Source organism: Pectinophora gossypiella, chromosome 7 (assembly GCF_024362695.1).
Source record: "Pectinophora gossypiella chromosome 7, ilPecGoss1.1, whole genome shotgun sequence".
Lineage (NCBI taxonomy): Eukaryota > Metazoa > Arthropoda > Insecta > Lepidoptera > Gelechiidae > Pectinophora > Pectinophora gossypiella.
In genome coordinates, this window is record NC_065410.1 from 11,746,285 (window position 1) to 11,770,418 (window position 24,134).

Consider the following 24,134-nt stretch of genomic DNA (forward strand, 5'->3'; position numbering starts at 1 on the left):
GACAAGATAAGGTAAGTACGTGTGTACTTAGATATTTTACACACTTTTCTTTTCATAATAGGTAGGTTATACCTATTTTTTGTTGGTGAAAGTGGCATAATTCTTTGTGTGTCTCACAAAATTGTTTACATAATGCTACAAAAAATTAATACTTTTGCGATTAATTAACAGCAGGTGCGCTTCACAATGTACATATTTTTTGCATTGTTATGAACTGAAGGGTAAACATTGCATTTCGCTTTCACAGCAATGTTTGGTTATTTGTTGCCCAAGAACGTCGTTATGTAAGCAAAAGTAATTTCAACTGACTTGGTAAATCACGGCCGAAGCTTGGGAAGCTTTCGGCGATCGCTACCGCTACCGCTCCCGCTTCCGCGCGAAAGTGAAAATTCTGCAGGCACTTTCTCCCCACCCGCGGCGCTTGCAGCCCCGGCCCCGCCCTGCTGCACCCCCGCGTCCCTCTCGCGCCCCGCGTCGCAAGGTCAGCCCCATAGCCCGCGCCCGCGCCCGCCGCCGCCGCGGGTGCAAGCGGGTAGCGGCGCGGCGCGGAGTGAGGCGACGCGCTGCGCTCTTGAAATTTCGCTTTCGTTCACCCGCGGTTATTAGTCGGCCGCGCGCGCTCCGGCAAGCATGTCTCTCGCGTGACGCGCTCGCCACTCGCGCACGTTCGATTTCGTTAGTCGATCGCCATGGCCCCGCGACGCCAAGGCGCGACCGGCGAGCGGGAAGCCGACGACACCCGAGGGTGCTGCGTTCCTGGCGAGTGCCTCCGCCCCAGAGAGTCCGTGCGCATAGAGGATGCAGTCCGCGTGATATGCAACAACGAAGCGTGCGCCGCGGGCCGGTACATGCACCGGGAATGTTTCGAGCAATGGGAAGTCGGCGTTTTGGCGTATTTGAAATCATGCGGAAGAGCGAGGTCTTGGTCAGAGAGGCAAAGGCATCAGAATTTATGGACTAAAAAGGGATATGATCTGGCATTTAAGGCGTGCGGTTGCCGATGTGGGCGAGGGCACTTGAAGAAAGATTTGGATTGGTCCCCACCGGGTGCCGCTGTGAGGGCTGAAGAGGAGAAGAAGCGTCGTCGTCGAGCTCGGTCGGGGAGGACTCCGGCTGTGGACGGCCGCTCGCGAGCCTTCAGCCTCTCCAGCTCCGGCTCCTGCTCACCGCCGTCAGCGCCCTCCGAGCCATCAGCGAGCCCGACACACGCTCCTCCACACACTGTCTCCCTTACAAAGAGGAACTCCAAACCGGAAATCGTATCCGACCGAATCAGGTGAGTTTACGAAACTTATTGGAATCTTATTTGAACTTTACCTACCGCAATGCTGTAAACATTTTATGTGCTGATAACAATTTTATGTTATGCAACATTTTATCATGCACATTTAGCGACATGTCATCTCGGTGGTCACATCATCATCTACCCACTGGTCTGCCTACGTGCCTAGACATGCGAGACATAATATTGTTGTAGGTATATATCACGACCGTGTAGGTACCTATAATGTATGTGGCTGCCTACTGAGGCAACGCACTTAAAACAGCTATAATTTCACTTGATTTTATTGAAGTAAGGATATTAATAAAAGTAACACACCCACCCTGGGATTTTAATGCATGTCTCGTATGTTTATGATCGTTCGAATAGGTCTACTTTGGCGTGGAACTGGTTTGGTATCAAGCGGGTTGGAAACCGGCCGGCCGGCATTTAGCCGCCTCCGTTTATCGTCTTGTATTGTTGATAATCTACTCTCTACATATACGAGGTGACATCTACCTACCTACCATATTAATTTTTCAAATATTAAAAGCTAAGTATTATTTAATGAATTGAAACTAAAGAGTAACGGAAGTTGTCAATCGTGTCCTTTCCATTCATGCTACGCAAAAGGGTTCTACTTTAGAACCATTTGTAAATAAATTCAGAAAGTATTTTTACTCGAGTACATTTAAAAGGGGTGATGTGTTGTAACAGGGAGTTGTCTAAAGTCCTTTACCTATGCTTCAAGGATTTCTTTATTTAACTGTTTGTTCAAGGTTTATTAAGTAAATATCTCCAATACAATAGGTTCCTTCCTACTTTTCTTAGAGGTCCTGTAGTGAAGTCACATTGAAATAAATATTTGTAAATAAATAGGAATTTACTTCATATTACCTATAGGTAGATATAAAATGCAAATTATCGCACTATTATTAGCCATTATTACAAATGCATGTTTTTATTTATTTATGTTACAATATAATCTAGGTACAAGGAAAATGTGTCATTACGAACTCCTATTTATTCATTAAAATGCACATAAAATACAGTACACAGGTGTACCTGTGAATAGGTAGGTATTCATCGTAAAGCAAACTTTGAGTCATCGTAACTCGCCTCACAGGGCTGATTGCTTCTACGGGTTTATGAAGGGAAAGTAAATTCGGAGTCTTAATTGCGATTTACGACAGTCGTCTGATTTATACCATTATTATCGTGAGTTTTGGCGTGAATACGACTCTTATTTTGTCACACAGAATAGGTATTTATTTAATACCTACTTAACTGAGAATAGGTGTAGCTAATAGCTAGCGCACTAAGTACCACTACCTACTTAAATTGGGCAGTGTCCTAGGTCAAAGATAAATTATGAAATTCTGATTTTACTAAATAAAGACTGATCTAAAAGCGTCAAAAATCGTTCTTTTTTTCTATTTAATTTATTTATAAATTTTAATAACGAAAAATGTAATAGGTAGGTAATAAGAGTGACATTCTGTCACGTTTTTCTATGACGTCACAGGTTGATTTTTCATATAATACATATATATGATCGTATTTTGTTCTATTTTATTATACTTAGGTATAAGTCTCTAAAGTACCTGTCAGATTTATCAACAGTAAATATAAATGAAAAGCAAAACAATAAAGAGTATTGCATAACCAATATTGTATTGATAGATAGATAGATAGATAAAAACATTTATTTGGTCTACAGACACACTGCATACAAAAAGAAAAAGATAAGATACAGACAGCCAATCAACAGAGACGAAGCTCTGTATTAAACACGCCAGGTATGTATGTGTGCTGTAGCAGCAATATTGTAGGTATTTTCCACCAAATCTTTGTAAACATTGTATAATATTGGGCTCTCCCAAGGCCTCTCTTATCGACAACGTAAAAATATGCATTTTGTTATTCACTTTTTATCATGCCGTGATAACACTTTATCTACTGTTTTCAACTGCAGTGCAATTTATCTGCGAAAACTCAAAATAAGTTTATCAAATAAATATTTGTACATGACAAAAATGTAGAAAACTGGGAGGTAATCTAATCGGAAGGATTTAGATTTTAGATACCTGAAGTACAAGAATTAAGATAAAATGACAAAGTTATAGTATTTATACAAATACTAGAGACTGGGTTTTGGCTGCGTAAATTATTACCGTACCGTGTCCTTAGAGAAATCAGCTCAATATTGCTTTGTCCATACATACATAAACTCACGCCTATTTCCCACCGGGGTAAGCAGAACCATTTGCTTCGATCCTGACACACTTCTCTTGCGTCCTCCACATTCATCAATCGTTTCATACACGCACGTTCAGAGTAGATCGTACTGAACCTTCTCAAAAGATACTTTTAAATAAAATAAAAGTTTATTTAATAACCTCCATCCTTAAATATACAGACTACCTGGTAGTTAAGTCGTTGGTTTTATTTCTATTTATAAACGTTCCCGATAACGAAACAAAGAACTCGTTATAACCAAATGAATTTATGTTATAAATACATTTAGTAGGAAAATCCATTCATGAAATCAATTAAAGATGAAAAATACCTAATAAACAACTATATATATAATTACAAAATGTAAATAATCAATATTGAAGCGTAAACATAAGTACATATTGGTGATAATTCCTGTACACATCATCTAATATCTGTAAAAAACAGGACCTGTCAAATCTTCAGGTTAGGTAAGGACTCTGTGAAAACGGGATAACGCTAGAGAGATTTTATAGAAATAAAAGTATATGCCGAGAAATAACCAGTGTGGTTTGATGGTTCTGATTCTGTTTTTCCATGATAATTAGCAACGTGAGCTCATGTGAAGCTTACTTCATGTAAAAAAGCTTATTATAACATTAAAGATTACCTAAATGATTAAAATGTCTGGTATTCAATGTGTTCCTCTAGATATTAAATAACTTGTAATGTATACCCTCATTGATTTAAAAGATGTGTTGCTATTGCAGTTTCTTGTCATTTCTTCTCCTCGGCCATATTACCTAGCGAAATGACGTAGATTCAAACATGTTAAATTGACCTTCAACAAGTTTATCTATGATAATTACATTGAATAAATGGTTCTGATTCTGTTTTTCCATGATAATTACGTTGAATAAATGATTCGTATTTCTGATTTCTGAGTGGTAATCGGGTAATCAGTGGTATGAGTAGGTGTTATCACGCTACTGAACCGAGGTGGGCTGTGGGCGCCACCAGATGACGTCCTGACCACTGACTGCTGACAACGATTACATTTGACCTAAAAAGATGATTCGGAATAACTCCAAGGACCTTTTAAAGTAGGCACGAGAATTTTTCGCGAACATTTTTGACATGCAAATTAGGGTTAATTTCGTCAATGCTTGAATTTTATTATGCACAATGGTATTGAGTAATATACCAGAGATAAAAACAGTTTTCGGGTGTGGGATTAAAACGCGATGTATCATACATACGTAATTTACCAAAACTGCTTAAACAGATGTTAATTAATATTGCCAGGGACAACTGTGTAAATGTCTGTTTGTAAAAAATAAGAGAAAGAATGTGTACAAAGTGTACGAGTAAATATGTCACGTATTTCAAGAAAATACATTTGATTATTTTTTACATTTCCTTTTATTTACACAGGTTAGACAAACATTATGTCATCTTTCTTAAAATCTTTATTAAATATTTAAAAATAGTGGTAAAGAAAGAAAAATAATTACTTGTTTATTTTATTCACAAATTCATTTAGTAAAATTTACATTTCATTTTAGGTTAATAAAGGAATATTATATTTAGGTACCAAGAAAACAATAAGACTAGGCATCCACCACAGGCTCCGTCTAAAATATAATATAAACAGTCAATGAAATTCACACAAGTTTCGTCAAAGAACAAAACTTATCAGCAACAAGCTTCATCAACAAAATTTTGTGTTTTGTTTAATTAAAAATGAGTAAGTAACCAAGTAGTTTTTCATCGATAACAAAATTATTCAACTATTAAAACGATAGAGCAACACGGGCCCCCGACGCGTGGCGAGCCGATTATATTTTTTCCTTATAACCATTTAGGTCAGTGTAAAATTATAAAGACCATGCTGCCTTTTCAGAAGCGGTCCGGTTAAAACAAAACATATTATTTTATTTAATTCTTTTTATATAGGCCTTTTAAAAAAGAAAAACAAAACAAATTCGAATTCTATAATTTAAACTGGTCAGTTAACATTTTTAAATATAAACTTTGAAAGATAGAATGTCGAACACGTATCAGATTGACATTTGAAATTGTTATGCCACTCGTAATGAGGCACTTGGTATGCTCAGGCGCGTGTGTTTGGCCTGCCATACCTACACTATTGTATGAAATAGGGCCTATTAGATCGAATGTATGGACTTATAGGCTCATTTACTTGTTAATTTATCATGATTCTTTAAGAATTATAACTGTTATTTTGATTCGGTCATAGGTGAGATTATGAGAACGAAATTAATGCCATAAAAGATCGGGATCGTCCATTTCTGAATGGCATTTTCAAATCACTGTTCTTGAATATTAGTAGTGCATATTATCATAAATAGTTATTATGTTAATACTAAGTAAAATGCACACGCACATAGTTTAGGTAAACACTAGACACTAATACAGGATCATTACTTTAGGTTATTTAGGTATATCATCATTTTTAATCTTCCCTTGAGGATACAAATATAAGTATTTACTATGAAATTACAGTGTAATTTTTAGCCCATCAACACTGTTTCACACATGTTAGCGAAGGAAATTGCTATTGGTAATAAGGCTGTTTGCATGCCGCTCCTTGGTCGGCTCGCGCCTTCCAGACACATTAGACTATGGTGTGAATTTAAAAACTATAGTCGTTAAAGGGTAGTCGTTTAGGAGTTCTATAGTTTACTTACAGGCTTGGGTATTTGCCACATCACAGTTCAAAGGCTACGTGATTTCGGCAATATTTTGTTTATTATGATATAAGAGTTATAACACTACAGTTGCATTATAAAAACCTACACGAATATTGGGTAGTTTCCAAGGTCAAAGATAAATTATGAAAAATCTGATTACTATTTGACTAGTTCTTTTTTTTTTGTTTGATTTACCTACTTTGAATTGCTCTCCTATGAAGTTTCAAAATATCCTTGCAACCGTTTACATTATTTTTTTCTTTAATACCTACCTAACCAAATCATTACCATCTTCAAACAATCATCATCTCCTTAGCACTGTCCCGTTTTTCACAAGGTCCGTACCTAACTTGAAGATTTGACAGGACCGGGTTTTTTTTACGAAAGCGATGGCCTGTCTGACCTTCCAACCCGCAAAGGGAAAACCAGCCCAATACAGGTTATGTCATATACCTCCGAAAATGCATTTCTCGGGAATGTGGGACCACCCATCCACCGTCACCAAACAATAAAATCTGCAAACAATATCTACTCAAAACTTCAATTTCACGTTCGCTTAGTCTTATAATTAATTAATTGTGTTTTATTTCCAAATTTAAAAGTTGGTACTTAAATATTTTTTTCTTAAAATTACGCCTGTACAAGGAACCAAAGAAGTGTGGAATGTAAAAAAGTTCTCCCAAATTGTATCTTCAGGGCGATCGTGAGTCATAAATAAAAAAATACTCCATTATGATGTAAAAAACATCTGTAGTAAAGATCAGTAATTGACCAGACTAGTCAGTGCGTAATTATTTTTTGGGTTCCGTAATAAATACATTATGTATTTTTTCAATTGTTATCAAGTATGTAGTGCTAATGCTGATGTAAAAAATATTAAAACTGTTAAACTTAGTATTTTATTTTTGTTTTTAAAAACATTAAGAATGCAAAAAAGTGATACCAATTGTTTTCTTACGAAGGTTAAGGTTATTCTAATCACATAAAAAAGTGTAAAGAAAATAAACGCAATGATTGTTTTATAAAACGTGTTAAAATATATACCAGACGCTGTGGTATTTTACATACCCAAAACAACTTGAACCGCATTAAATAAAATACATAACATAAAACATTTACGTAATATTATTCCCTTAACGACCCGAACCGCTTAAAAACAGGTTTATTTCATATAAAAACTAATTAGTAGGCGTGTCTTTTAAACTAGCTCGAATGGAAAACAAGTTATATTCTATGGTCACGATTCGCAAAATTTACGTGTTACAGGTATAATGATTAAGTATACTCATTTAAATAAAAAGGCCTGTAAACACCATTAGGGTAGGTAGTCAAATATTCGCCTATAAGGTGGCTATTAGGTACCTCATTATATAATATTTAAGTACCTACTTAGTATGATAAAAACTTCATGGGCCCATTTACTTTTTTCGTCCTAATTTGCATGGAACTTAGGAGACTGCGTGTTTTTTTTTTTATTATTTAAAATCAATGCAACCTAACCTGACCCTTATTGGGCTGATTTTCCCTTCGCGGGTTGGAAGTACAGACATGCAGTCGCTTCTGTAAAAACAGTACCTGTCAAATCTTCATCTTAGGTAAGCGGACCCTGTGAAAACAGGGATAGTGCTAGAGAGATGATGATGATTGCAACAGCAGGTTCATTACAAAACCCCTACAGAACCTCAATACACTATTCTACTTTTTACTAAGTATTTGATGATTAATTTCTTCAGGAAACTGTATAATATATAGTTTGAAGATTTTTTGCTCCATAAAAGTGGTCGTATCACGTTCGTAGTGGCCTTGAGACGAGCCCACAAACATCAGTTTGTTAAGGGGACGCCTAAGCAATGTTCATCGTGTATTCACCAAGTATAAAGGGCATCATTGACGTCACACGAAGTGTTCTATTAGTTTGGTACTTAGCACAATGGCATTTAAAGTTTACGAACTTTATGTATAAAGTTTTGGACAACGGAGCTATAGACTTTCCTAGCCTTTTCTTTATATGAACTGGCTGACCAAGTCTTCTTACCCGCTAAATATGCGGTGGGTTAGTGAACACCTCAGAACATACGGATAGATAGACAGTAATGGGTTCTATTCTCCGCATTTAAAGACTTAGACAGCCCATTATGCGAATAGGCTGAACGCTCTTAGGACTATGGTACTAAGCTTTATGTTTATACCCGTTGTTGCTTATCGAAGGGAATCCAAAAGAGCATACAATGAAAGTGACAGGAATGCTACCCGTTGCCAGATCGAACGCCCCATCTCAAGGTCTTCGGTATAAACGGATCGTTAACAGAATATCAAATCGTTTGGGAATCGTGAGCAGAAACTTGTTTGTGCCTACGATTGTGTTGCCGATGGTAATTACAAGGGCTTAATGATATTTCATTCTAAGATTTATAGGCTTGAAGGTATCAGGTAGTATTTAGGTATTTGAGGTCAGATTAATAGTATGTTCTATTGTTTTAAATTAATCACTTACTCAAATACCAAATATAAATTATACTCGCTCCTTGTTCGAGAGGTTTTTAACAGTGTAGTCTACGTCTTATGCTCCAGCATCGTCACAATTTTCAAAGCTCATATCCAAAGCTAAAAAAAAGTTAGTTTCCCGCTTCCTGAACGCAGCTGTCAACTAATGTCATTACGGTTTTTGTGCACCGGCGCGTCACTTCGCCTTCGTAAATAAACTTATTGAAAACTAATATTTAATACAAAAACATGATTGATATAGTGCGAAAAATCTGTTACTTACATAATCAAGTGCTTTTTTCTCTAAAAAAGCTAGAAACAGTACCAAAGAAAAAATGTGGATGACGACGAGCGTAAGTTCTTTTTGATAAAACAAAATGTGGATTAAACTGGTAAGTCTTAACATTATCCATCTACTAAAACAAGAGAAGATATAATTATGATCGATTCAATTTAATTCCTTTTATTGTCGAAAACAAATTACTTTTTTGAGGTTATAATTTTATAATCCTAACATTCAAAGAAGTAACTTAAGTTGGTACTTATTACTAATAAAAGTAACTAGTTTTATTAACAGAAATAATAATAATATTAAAATTGTATCGTGTTCGTGTTATAACAGTGATTTAAAAGTTATACTTTATTCCGATGTTGATGTTGTTTAAATTCGCCTTATATAAGGCAGGCAAAGATCTGAGGACTATACAGTCTTGACTTTAGTAATTTAATATTCGAAAATCACTTCAGTCCCTGATTGCCGCGTTTTTATTTTCATCTGTCAAAAAAAAAAAAACAATTTTGTTTCTTTTTGTAATTCGTGTTCTTGGCTTATGTTGCGGTTGATAACTTACTATCAGCGAATGAAATGAGCAGTTTTATTATAAAACAAAGAGAACCAGTGAAATATAACCGCAGAATGGCATAGAAAAGTAAATAATTAACTCGGAAATAATTTGACAAGTTCAGATAATTAGATGACAGAAGCACTTCATGTTTACCCTGTTCATCAAGAAGTACCTATGACACAGTAGTACTCGATATCACAGAGGTCATCTACACCATTGGTAGACAAGATACATAACTTATTCAAGATAACACTTAAAACATTTAGAGGATTATAATTGGTTTACTACAAGTTAACCATACTTAAAAATGATATTATATATATTATAACAGTACATAATCCCTTCTCACAGTCTCTGTTAAGTGGTGTTAATAATGTTATCTTCTCCGAATGATACTTACAATATAAGATGATGATAATATACCCTAACAATAAAAACAGAAAGAGTGTTAAGAGAGTACAGGCAAAAGATAGCCTTATTATAGTAAGCAATTTCTTCCAAATTACTCTAATCTTATTATAATTCAAGCTTCCAACGTATGGGTGATGATTATTGGTACCAACCTAACCAACAAGAGAACACCACTTGGAGAGTCACCTAGTTAAGCACTAGTAGTGAACTGTCTGACTAGAGAATAGACAGACTATTTGTTTCCTTTTAGAGCTATCACAATAGAGGATAGACAATGGACTTGATGTATCAACCCTATTAACATAAAAATCAACCACTAAGACTGTTGCAAAGCGCAAATATACCTATGCCTTATTTTAATACCTACAGCTATCATTTAGCGGATGGACAGTGGATTTGATGGTACCAACTTAATGTACATAAGAGCTATCACTAGGAAGTTTGCCATTGCTAAGCGCTAATATACCTATTTTATATTTCCATACCTAGAGCTATCACTTAGAGGATAGACAATGGACTTAAAGGCACAATGCACATAAGAGCTACCATTAGGAAGGTCGCCATTGATAAGCGCTAATATACCTATTTGTCATTTCCATACCTAGAGCTATCACTTAGAGGATAGACAATATACTTGAAGGTATCAATGCAATGAACATAAGAGCTACCACTAGGAAGGTCGCCACTGACAAGCGCTAACATACCTATTTCTCATTTCCATACTTAGAGCTATCACTTAGAGGATAGACAATGGACTTGATGGTATCAACCTAATTAACAAAAGATCTACCACCAGGAAGGTCGCCATTGCCAAGCGCTAATATACCTATTTATCATTTCCATGCCTAGAGCTATCACTTAGAGGATAGACAATGGACTTGAAGGTATCAACACAATGAATGTAAGAGCTACCACTAAGAAAGTCGCCATTGACAAGCGCTAACATACCTATTTGTCATTTCCATACTTAGAGCTATCACGTAGAGGATAGACAATGGACTTGATGGTATGAACCCTATTAACATAAGAGCTACCACGATTATGGTCGGCATTGGCAAGCGCTATATACCTATTTCTCATTTCCATACTTAGAGCTATCACTTAGAGGATAGACAATGGACTATATGGTATGAACCCTATTAATATAAGAGCTACCACGATTATGGTCGGCATTGGCAAGCGCTATATACCTATTTCTCATTTCCATACCTAGAGCTATCACTTAGAGGATAGACAATGGACTTGATGGTATCAACTCAAATAACATAAAGCTACCACTACAAGTATCGCCTTTTGCTAAACGCTAGTAGATAGCTAGAACATAGACCAACTATTTTTTATACTTTTATTTCCATGTTTGGTTTGTCACTTGAGGAATCGAAGATAAACCATTGAATTGTCGGGGCTTACCTACCCATGTTGAAACTCAAGATTAGACTAATGCTGAGAAACAATAGACTATTATGTCAAATTGATTATTATAAAATAATGAGAGTACAAATTCTGAAGAAATAACCGACAATTCAAAACCTAAAAGCCTCTGTTCTATTAATCAACCTCAACTGTGCTAGAAATCAAAGTATTAATAGTATGTAATGTCAGAGATTACTTTCAAAAGAGATAACTGTACACAAGACATGGTTAGAGAATACTGCTATTAAATTCTTTCAACCAACATCATAAAATTCAAATAGCACATAAATAATAATGAATAACATTGCCCGAAGAGTGAGTAAAGATAGCAACAGGATCTGTGGAACAGAGACAACAGTATCAGCAGGCAGCCCCACAGCCAACAGCATGAACAGAAAGCCCACAAGGAACAGTATCAGCAGGCCGCCCCACAGCCAGCAATAAAAGCAGTGATGCAACCAGTCATGATCAGCAGTGCCATAACCAGCAGTACCAGCAGCCCTACAGCCAGCAGTAGTAGCAGAGCTACAACCAGATGTATTAGCAGTCTCACAGCCATTAGTATCAACAGTGGCCCAGGCAGCAAGGCCGTTTAAGAATAGTACCTCATGAGGAGGAAGAATTCCCTATAAAGTTATAATGGGAAAATTTGCACAAGCAAATATACCTACCTTTATGATATTTACTTTTTCAAAATTCTGGTAAAATTAATTCCGAATGTCTATCACTAAAAGTTTTAGCATTATCATTAAGACATGGGATTCAAATCCTGTCTTTGTTAATCAGGAATAACAATACTAATCTCAGTATAAATTGAGGTACCTACCTGATAATATTATAACTTCAATGAAAATTTCCTTCAAGTATTACATTCGAAATTGTAAAATTTTGATACCTAGTTCGGTTAGATAGAATAGTTGCCCTTTTTATTATTAACTCATAGGTGAAAAGGAAGGAAAAATAGTTCATTAGTATAGTAACATATAACTTACATCACCATTAGCGTTTTCTCTAAATTATGTTGTTGTAGATTTATTATGTTGTTGCTGATCAGCCCAAAACACAGTTTACAATTAATATAAAAATTACAACAATAATGTCCCTCCACTTAATCAATCGGAACCAAACTGCAGTGGAGAAGTAACAATAATATTTTCATGATAAATATATGTTTATCCTATTTTTCGGTTAGTGTTGTAACGTAAATCAGGCAGGTCCCTTCACTAAATAACCTGACATATTAAATCTTCAGGATGGGTACGAGAAGTGAATCCCTGTGCAAACAACAGGATCATGTTAAGTTAGGTTAAAGGAAAGGATGATTTTTACGAACGATGATAATATACCTACACGACCGATAATTAATAAATTAATGTTATCCTTATATGTAACTGCATACCTAAGGGTAAAATATGTTTTATTCATTTATTTATTTTTTCCAGTAAATAATAGGACGTTACTATTACTGTCCTAAAAACAAATTCAATAATTATTACACTAAAGAGATAGCTACGTAAACAATGTTACGTGTGTTAATGTGTCATCTGATTGGTGGGTGAAAGGTTGCATAGAGGAATAGAAAAAAAATCCACAACAAGTTATATTTATTATTACCACATAAAAAAATATACTAAATATTATTACCAAGCCCATATGGTCGATATTAGGTAATACACAATAACGTGGGCTCAGGTAATCTATTTTAATAAAAACAAAATCCTAATTATTACGAAGATAATTATCACACAAGTACATAATGTAAATGCACTTCCCCTCTTTATACTTTCAGCCTCATTTAACAATATCTTATAATAAAGAGGAAAGTTTAGTTCAGTGGTTCTGAATATTTTAATGAAAAAGGTCATTTGAATAAATGTATCGAAATTCTTACTTGCACTTATATTTGTATTTTCTCTAATCAATTTGACATGTTGTCTTAGGATTCATTTAACTACTCAATGTCGACAACAATTGCCAACTTAGCACAGGATGTTACAATCAATCTTGTGTCTGGGTGCCCTCGTCATTACCCTTTCTTCTTTATGTATTTCTTCTTATTTTATGTGTGTAAACAAATAATGTGTAACTTTGATAATTATTGTAGCCCTTGGTGTGCCAATGAAAAATGAGTGTTATACTATATGATGAAGTCTCACAGTCCTTTCGACTATAACTATCGTTGTTGTTCAAGAGCTTCGGAAATGTGCTCTATGGTGAGGTCCCTGTGAGGCTCTTATAGCCAATCTTGATGTTGAGCTCCATCAAAAATTTGTTCTTGTGTAGTTCTTTTGTTGTGAAATTGATAGTAATGTGAAATAGGTATTTAATGTACTTGCTCAACTTCAACTTTATTATTTAGAACTATGTATCTATTCTAGTACAGTATAGTATAACCATATATAACATACTAATATCGATTCCATTCTTGAGAACTGGTGAAACTTTGTTTAGTGAACAGTTATTATTCTTATTGTTTTTTACATGATAATATCAAAACGTTTGGTGGAACGCCGCGCTGAGTTTATCAGGCGACGGCTGTGCCTCTGATTGCCTTTATTAGGATTAAAGTCATGGGCAGCTTAATTAGCTTTTGTGATAACAATGTACTTTATTCATTAATGAATAATCATATTATTGGTACTCGTTTCAATTTAAATGTTTCATTCCCAACTAAACTTTGAACATCTACACTGTTAAAAACCTCTCGAACAAGGAGCGAGTATAATTATGAGATTAAACGAACTTACCTGTAAGTGAAGTTCTATCTCAATTATACGAAGCTCCTTGTTCGAGAGGACTCCCTCCCTTCAATTTTAATATCCCGCCCTAAAGCTTCCACAGGTGATGGAGTTGTCCATGAAACATGCTTTAAACATAATGACATTAGTTGACAGCTGCGTTCAGGAAGCGGGAAACTAACTTTTTTTTAGCTTTGGATATGAGCTTTGAAAATTGTGACGATGCTGGAGCATAAGACGTAGACTACACTGTTAAAAACCTCTCGAACAAGGAGCTTCGTATAATTGAGATAGAACTTCACTTACAGGTAAGTTCGTTTAATCTCATAAATATATTTTTTGTGTCTCGTTATTCGTACTGGCAGGTTTCTATGATATAACTATATTATTAAAAATGAATACAATCTTTTTGGATCAGAGTTCTTTCATCATATCAAATAAAATCAACTAACCAGATTCGGCAAAATTCACAGATCTATGTTCGATATTCGAAAATATTAAGAAAAATAAATTATTTTCTCGAAGTCAAAAGTCGGCGCCTTAACGTTCGTCTGAGGCGCGACCACAGTGAGTCAGACGCCAGTGGCGCGTGAACGTCGAGGGGAGGCCAGAAAGGGTTTCTCTGGGTATGCTAGACTGGACCGTACTGTTATATGTTATTAGGCTTGTAGGCTTGTCGACTCTTCATGATAACTCAGTGCAGCATGAACATCGTCTGTTGGTCGTTGAATGAGTGAATTATTTGTTTGGGTGAATATCAAAATGTGCCAAGTTTGGTGGCGAACTTTCATATAATTTTTTCGTGAAAAATTGGGTTCCGACATGAAAAAGATCCAAAAGGATCCTGGAATTTTTCACGAAAAAATTATATGAAATTTCGCCACCAAACTTGAAATTTTGATATTCACCCGTTTGGTTTAAAGGAGATCTTAGGATGATTCTTTATGCGTAAGGAGTCGAAAAGTGCTGTAAATGTTGCAGTCGTATTCGTATGAACGTTAGAGAATCAACATAATTGCCTAGTATATAGCACGAAATTAGTAAAATATGATTGCCAAGTTTATTTTGCATTCGATACAGCGCCAGCGCAATCCACTGTAGAACAATACAGTAGTAGTATTTACGCCAAATTTTATTGACATAGCGTTAATAAATTAATAATCGTCGTTCGCCAACTAGTCACAATAAAACAGTCCTACGTGCAGTAGTAGCACAGTAGTATACCCAGTGGAATGAGGTTTATTGCATTCTTCTTTATAATATGTCGTAATGGCGTAAGTTGTTACAATTGTCTGAAAGCTGAGTTTCCCGTCGGCGATGGTTTCCGTTCCCATGCTGCATGGGTCGTTGGTGCCGTTTTTAGGGCGTGATCGACGCAACGGCGCATGCCTGCAACTGCCTGAATATGTGAAAAGGGAAAACACGTCATATCATAAGCACTAGGTTGTCCGTTTAGAGTTTAGAGTCATGCCAGCGTTAAATCGTTCTGTTTAAACTTGTTCTGTTTTGTTCACGTTGATGATTCTTTTAATAAGTTGCTGTTTATTTGGAAAACTTGTTTCGCTTTTAGTCTCAATGGCATTCTGGAATAAAAATGTTTACGAATGTATGACCTGTTATTCTTTCCCCCCAGCGTCATTAAAGGGGTCCTCACTGTCACGCATCCATTGTGCTTTGACCTTGTATCAATTTTGGACTACAATCAACGTAACATGTCTTCCAAAACACCGCTTAGTCGAGACAATGCCACGTTTTAACATTTGCGAAGCTTAAAAAGTGCAGTGTCGCGTCATTTTACTTGCAAATTCCCGTGATTATGCATAGTGGAGTCGGGCGAAGATGTATTTACGTGTGCATTGTATGCATTGTGATGTATGCGAGTGGGCACGCACCAGGGCCCGAGTTAATACACGGCTACGTACTCCCCTCGCCTTCAGTTTCACGCGATAATGTCGAAGCGAAATGATCGATGCAACCCTCAGATGCACTTTACTCGAAAACATTAAAGGCGTTTGCACGCTCTGCGTTCTCGTCTTGGCTTTTAGGTTCCACTAAATTATGTATTCGTGTGAATTCTTTAGCGTGAGTTATCGTCCTGATATTCTGTTTCCAACCTCCTTTAAAGATATAATTGAACATGTTTTATCGTCACCCCACGTACATGGTCAGTACTGCAGTTAAGTTCATTACGCAGTCGAGCGGCGAAGCGACGACAATTCAGAGCGGACTATGCATAATTTAACCATTAATTCTCAAAATGACTCTTGGAAGTTCTGCGTCCGCCAGACGGGCTGGCCATCGTTCTAAAATGTATGCGTCAGTTTCCAATGCGAGTTTGGATACTAGAATGGCTGTTGCAGCGACTACTTAACGAGTTTGAGTTCTCCACAAAGCGGGAGATGTTCCAATTGGCCGGTCGGACGATCGCCGTGGCTATCACGCCATCAACCATTATTCACTCGCAGTGCATTCGACGTTCGAAACGAGTTAAACAATCTAGTGTAGATACTTCTTTTTAGATTGCAATGCAGGTTTGTATGCTAGAATGGCTGTTGCAGCGATTCCTTTGCTATTCTTCACGCAGCGGGAGACGTTGAAATTGGCTGATCGAAACGGGGATTGCTATTATACCATCATCCATTTATCATATTGCAAAGTATGTGATGTGAGATTTTGAAGTCCTTTTACATACTACGAGGTAGATTGTTGGGCCGACTACTTTACTAAACATTCCTATTTCGAACAGACCGGCGCGTCGAGATGTTCCAATTGGCTGATCAAAGGAGGGCTTATCACGTCACCCATTACTCACATGCATTCAAAAACGAGCTAAATAATCTAGTGGGGAGAAAGTTCGGGTAGGTTCAGGGACGGGCTTGGCTATTTGCGGCGCCCGGCAGGCGATCGGCGGTGCAATTAAATTTGTACCGAAGCTTTATGGCCCCGAGCTAAATATAATAGGACGTTGCCGTGCCGAGAGCTCCACTTTCGTTCATTGCATGCGTCTTCTTCTCTTATGCTTCGACATACATTGTCCATATCGTGGCCGCATCCATAATGCGGTGAACAACCTATTAGATACCTAAGTCTGACGAGACTTACGAGTTGGGACAAATTGTTATTTTGCAACCAGATTCGATGTGACAATACATCCATTCATCTGTTATTTTTGAATAACGAATAAACAGTCTCCAATTTTTGACGTTTGACTAATTCACATTAGAATGTGATTTTGTCAAAAAGGTGCTTATTTGGTTTTCACTGTAAGACGACGATATCTCGCTGTGTTGCGTGATTTAGTCAAACGTCAAAAATTTGAGACTGTTTATGAGTTATCTGATAGGTTGTTCACCGCATTACGTCTATCATTAAAGACGCTAGGGTTCACAACTGCATTGTGTGTTAGGTATTATCTTTTGTCGGACGAATGGTTATTTCATAGTGTTATATTTATCGCAAAACATTTTAGAATTATATAAACTGAAACTTTACTCTAATATGGCTAATAAACAGCCCTAAGTAATTACGAAACTGCTACAAATCACTTAATACCCAATATTACTGACAAAACCGGCTTAAATGTAAATCGAATTGTGAGCCAAAATGCTATTTATAATTAAATTGGAAACTAGTAGCCAATGAGCTTATTTGCTATAGACTAAAGACATAAAGACATGCCCTGTTATATAAAAAAATACAATAATTATTTGAAAAAAAAAAAAAACTGACAGTTTCGTCCAGTTTTGTTATGCAAAACGTCACTTGCACACGTTTTGCATTATGTGTGCGTTTTATCCTAGGGTTATTTTGATACTTGTTGATATATTTAAAAACAGCATCAATATCAGGCCGCAGTCAAAATCAAATCATCCGCGCTAAAACCCCAAATGATATACGCCTCTAATGTCAATTAGCATCTATGCAAAACACGAACGGCAAATCTAATTACGAATAGCAGTGTATAAATATCGCAACTGGTAGTTGAATGGGTGTCATTTATTTAGCGGAATGTGATTGGTGCAATCGCTGCCGTAAGCAAAGTTCATTGGTTCATTGATCCTTACGTTCATTGTTACTAAAGGTCAAACTCACTGTTACACAAATAGAAAATTTACTATTGGAAATAAATCGTAACTAATATTGCGCATGCGATAGCTGAGCTGATAAGCTGCCAGGCTGTGTTATATATATGTATGAACCCTGTATGATGGTTTACTAACTCCATAGTGATCCTTGACAATTTCGTAAATTATAATAATTAATCCGTTATTTTGACATGTAATAATCGACGTGACGCTGGCAAAAATATCATTTCTTGACATACATAAACTCACGCCTATTTCCCACCGGGGAATATAATTTCTGGACGATTGCCATAAAACTTAAAAAAAAAACCCTTTAGGACTGAAATATACTTATATTTCCGGATAATACTTATATATCATCAACCGGAGAGGGAATAATGCATACTCCAACCCACTCCTGAACTCCAGAGTTGACAACAGACGAAAACGTCTGAGAAAGACACATGTCGTAATAGTACTGTTAAAGGTAGCGAACCAGGAGCAGGGAAGAGGCTATCACTTTCTAACAACATTCACAGAGTACAATCATGTCCCAAAAATGGCTAGCAGCGACTTGAGCCGACGCGACGTGAGCAGTTAGTCGACGTCAAACAATATTACTCTATAGTAAAAGTTAAGTCTTCAATGTTCAGTAAGTGCTCGCCTCTTGGTTTGCGCTGACCCTTAGCCCTCTAGCCACCGGGTTGCTTATTCGCAATTCTGTTTTAACGACTAATGATGTGTCAATAGCCGGCATCGATAGCACATAGACCTTTTCAAAACGCAGAAACTGGAAACGGACTTTGACTAAAAGGTCGCCCCACCCATCCGATGAATGACCGGAGTGAATGTTGTTTAACTATTATGTTCATCGATTTAAATTCAGAAACATACTGTGTCTTGACGTTTTCAGTTTCGGTCCAACCATAGAACAATTGCTGTGTCAGCACAGCCCGGACTCTCCAAACATAAATTTCGTTTTCACCTTGCGCTGCCTTATTCTGTGCATGCGAACGAGACAGACAATCTACACGCGCTCTCTTACTCGTTAACGGCTTAAGTGCCCTAAAGTGGCCCCTAAAGGGGGGTGAGGAAAACCAAGCTCGCTCCAAGCTTGTATTGGTGCGGGATGGAGTGTCCATTCTATACGTAGTACCTATTATTGTTTATTCTGTGGTATCAGTATTAAGTTTCACATATCTTTTTGCCTCGGGCTTACAAATAGGGCAATTTTTATACATGTCAGACATCGTCGAAGTTGATAGTTTAAAATAAAAGCTAATAGATTATGTTGGGGATATAAATGATGTAATATAGATACGAATAGTGCAACGTAGATTGAGTTGAGTGGGTATTGTTTGGACTGTACATCAAAATGTTTATTTTGATGCCTCGCTTTATATGCTATTCAAATGTTACATTGTAATCGATCTCCGAAAAAAGAAACAAATATATAGAATGCTTCCCTTAATTTTATTTTTAGGGTTCAGGGCCCGAAAAGCAAATTAATACCCTTATAGGATCACAATACAATACAAATACACTTTATTGCACAAAAAAAAAAGAAATAATTACAAAAAGTCTCTTAACTCAGTACGTGGCAAATGGCGGCCTTATCGCTTAAAGCGATTTCTTCCAGACAACCATAAGGTGAGGAAAAATTACCACTTTGTTGTTCGTCTGTCTGTCTGTCTGTTTGTCTGTCAAGCGTCTTTTTCTTGGGAACGCGTGGAGGTACCAAGTTGAAATTAACATCGAATACTTACGTCTGCGGTCCCTTGAAGCTGTAAAAAAATCAAGCTTCTAAATCAACGCAATCAAAAGATACGGGCATTTTTCGCCTTATTTTTTGGACTTTTTAAGTATTGTTTTAATGTTATGTCATTTTATAAAAAGATGTTACATCGAGATATTGTGAACTTAAAACCATCGGTCGCCTAACGTTAGACGAAAACAATAATTTTCATAAAAAAAAATGCTTTCTCTACATTTTGCAAAACCGTCGTTGTTTTCTTGTAATTCCATCCGTGGTTTAGTATGTCGCACCGTACTTCATTCATAGAAGCTGGTTTTACGAGCGCACTCGACTTGCTATTGGAGGTTTCAAATCTAGAGTTCTTGACCATCAATAATTTGAATGGCAGATTAAATTGAACAGACTGTATAGTATCATTTATTCATTTTTTGCATGTTACATGGTAAGTATTACAGTTCTTATAAAAAAATATGCACAAACATGTGACACCCTGTAAGAGTGCTATCTAGGTATTACCGGGTGAGAGCCTTCAGTGCTCCGGCATCTGCGGCAAATCTATAATAAGACAAATAAAAAAAGTCATTAAAAAAAACTAGGTATACAAACAATACTCATCTATATTTTTTGTGCTTCTCTTGTCACTTTTGTAATTGTTTTTAGTGTTGTGTGTTTTTGTATTGTATTTTTATAAACTTAGATTTTTTATATTTTATATACTTTATAAAGCGGGATTCCTTTTTTTTATCTCCTCTCTATTGACGAGAGGTTGGCATCGCTCCTGTCCACCTTTACGTTCTGGCAGGTTATCCCCCTGACAACCGTTCTAGAATCACTTTCAAACCTCGAGACCATTTTTTTATTTATCTTCTCGTCGTGTGGGTTATGAGGTGGATTATTAACCTCATCAACCCTGGTGTCAGGGTTATTATTGAGCCGCCAAATTCCCCTGACATGGCTCATTTAACGACTACATTCTTACATCAGTAAGTAGTAACCGGGACCAACGGCTTAACGTGCCTATTTATATTCTCTTTGATTTTTATCAGTATCTACATTTTACGTCTACAATTACAGAACTAGTCAAGATCACCTCTTATTTCCGCCCGTAATAACGCTACTTACAAGGTCACATACAACATAGTTTTGCTTTGAATTTGTTTTAAAATTATACATTACAAGCCTTTGAATAGAACTCAGAAATCTAGACAGGTACATCATTCATCTCCCTAGCATTACTTATCCCGTTTTTCACAGGGACCGTTTCCCTTACCTGAAGATTTAACAGGTCAGGTTTTTCACAGAAGCGACTGCCTGTTTGACCTTCCAACCCGCGAAGGGAAAACCAGCCCAATACAGGTTAGGTCACATACCTCCGAAAACGCATTTCTCGGAAATGTGGGTTTCTTTCACCGTGGAAAATTATACGATTCCATCCCGACATTTTTCTAAAAGTACATTAGTAAGTACATACTTTCTATTAAATTCATACTCATCTTTTACGGTCTTCAGGGCCGGTAATAGATTTAAAAAATGAATACTATACGTATCCAATTCTTATTTTACAAGAAAGAATCAGTTTTCTGCAATATATTGTGGCTTTACATCTGTTTCGTTCTTTCATTATCCGTTTTGATGTATATCTCTTTTCCGCTGGTAGGTAATTGTATCCATTGAAACAGTATACTGTTAATATTAATTCATACATTCAAACTCATTTAGCGCTGTCAAAGTATATGTATGGCTCTGTATAAGGGTTTTTATACACTGCGACTTTTTTATCAGCGATACAAACGCGCTTTATAAAGCTGCACGACTGCATTGTGACACCGGCAATTAATAACCATTTGTATCGATTCATACGCGCGTTTGTAGCGATGCACTCGTGTGTATCGACGCTGTATCGCATTTTCATCGCAACTGTATCACTGCAACTAGACGGCCAGCTACTGTGTCGCGATTGTATCGCTGCTGTGCGTGTGTGTAAATGTTGACGTTTTGCGAATGTATCGAGGCAGCATCAAGATTGGATAGTTACTGTATCGCTACAAAAAGTCCCAATATGTAAAGGGCCTAATATACTGGTAACGCAATCCACGGCGTTCACTGGGAATGACGTCTGCGCAGATTTATAGCGCAATTATTATGTAATCTATGGTCGGCTTGACGACTCGAGGGCTTGATATCAAGTGTTGTTGTCGACTTAGTAATGTGTCTGGCCCTACTGTATAATGCTGTTGATAATTTTGAGAAGTAACGAGCTGTGTTTATTTGTAGTGGAGATTTATGAACGTGGAATTTCAATGAGGTTTATTCATTATTGATTTCTCTTTTTCCGTATTGTAATTATTAGTTATTGCTTAAGGTAGAATCCAATAGGATATTAAGCATTTTAGTAAGAAAGTTAGTAGTGTTATTCCTTAGTTGAGAATAGTATTGATTAGTATGAAAGAAATCGACGGTCAGAATAAATACTTTTAAAAGTTATATAATATATAATAATATACCCACTTATCGACGTATACACAAATGTCCTTCATAATGTAAGTGTAATATTTCCTTCCATAAACATGCATACAATCTTCACGGCACATAAAGATTACCACACAATACTACGCAGTTATTAAAACCGTTTTTTTTAGTTAGGCTTAGCACAAACCAATATAAAACTAAACTGCGGATCAATAAAGCCGTAAGTAACAAAATCTAATCATAGCTTTGTTTACTGGTCGAGCATTGAGTACTAAGTAGCTAATCACGTTTTCAAGCATGCATATTTCTGACTGTATACCTACTATAGCACGTTTCAGCACATAACAATTGGCTACTGCGTAGTATGTTTACAACGCTACGTAGCTATTTAAAGGTGTTACATAAATGGTTCATAAAATACTATAGGGCATTACGGCTATTACTGTCCGCGACACTAACCATACTCAACAATGTTTGCGGTGACATGTGATGCGGTGGATAATAATATAGATATATAATACATTATTATATATACACTTGAACACGCTAGCGCTAGGTTAATGCTAGTTGCCCGATGTCTTTCTTCACGCTATGTCATGTCATGTGAGATGGAAGTAGCGTTTGAATTTTTCTAGCGTTCTGTTTTTGAATATAACAATTAACATTAAAACTCTACACACACATATATACGTAATTAGAATACTAGGATTACGCGAAGGATAAAGCGAAGGTTGGTCCTTAGAAAAGGTGCAGTAAGGTCTACTCTGAACCGGCGTGCGTGTATGAAACGATTGATGAATGTGGTAGCAAGAGAAGTATGTCAGGATCGAAACAAATGGAATTCCATAGTCTGCTTACCCCGGTGGGAAATAAAGTAAAATGGATAATAAAAAAATAGATATTGTGTAAAAATAAATGTAAATGTATAAATACATCAATTGATGGATCTATATAGTTTGTATTCGGATTTGGGATAATTGCTGAAGGACGTCAAGAAAGTAGAAGCACTGTACTTATATTTTATATCCTAATAAATCAATTAAATACGACGCAACATCTTGTTAGTCTTGTTTCATAGTAGCTACAAATCAGTCATATAAATGTCAACTACCATAGCCCTGAAAACTGAAAGACGCAATACCTCAGGTTGCCAACACTTAGCTATAACACAATCTTGTGTTTGTGTTATTGCTTCCTATCGTAAAGTGTGCCTGCCTCAACATGGCGGCTTGGCGTAGGTTATGCGCGTGCGCTTATCTCAATTCTAGACGGTTCCAGTGTCGAGCCTATATATTTTATTGATTTACGATCGTATTACGAGTTTCAGGTGACGTTTGAAAACTTTTCTTAAGTTTAGTTGTTTACCTAGCGCATCGTAGGACAGTAAAATGATGGCGCATCTACTGTACAATCACATTTAAATACTTAGATAATTTCTTAATTTATTTAATCATTTAAATTTCCCATTCTTCAGGCTAAAAATAATACCAGGATTAAAAAATAGCCCGAGGTTGTAGGTATGGCTGGCAGAGGAAAACATAGACCAAACTTGTTTTGATTGAGACATGTCAGGGGCCTATGGCGCCTCAGTAATAACCCTGACACCAGGGTTGATGGGGTTGGTAAACCACCTCACAATCCAAACTATAGAAGAAGATTGACCAAACTGGCCCCGGCGTGCGTATATGAAACGATTGTGCGTGGAAGGAAGAAAAGTATGATATTCCATAGTCTCTGCTTACTCCGGCGGGAAATGGGCGTG

The 24,134-nt window shown here is 36.6% G+C and overlaps 1 protein-coding gene across 1 annotated transcript in view; it reads left to right on the forward strand.

Moving 5' to 3' along the window:
* The first annotated feature begins 619 nt into the window (after positions 1–619).
* LOC126368441 (headcase protein) overlaps positions 620–24,134 on the forward strand; it is a 99,824-nt gene continuing 76,309 nt past the window's right edge. The window contains exon 1 of the mRNA XM_050012443.1: positions 620–1,276. Coding sequence (XP_049868400.1) covers positions 690–1,276 — 587 coding nt within the window. The 5' untranslated portion in view covers positions 620–689. The remainder of the gene's footprint in view (positions 1,277–24,134) is intronic.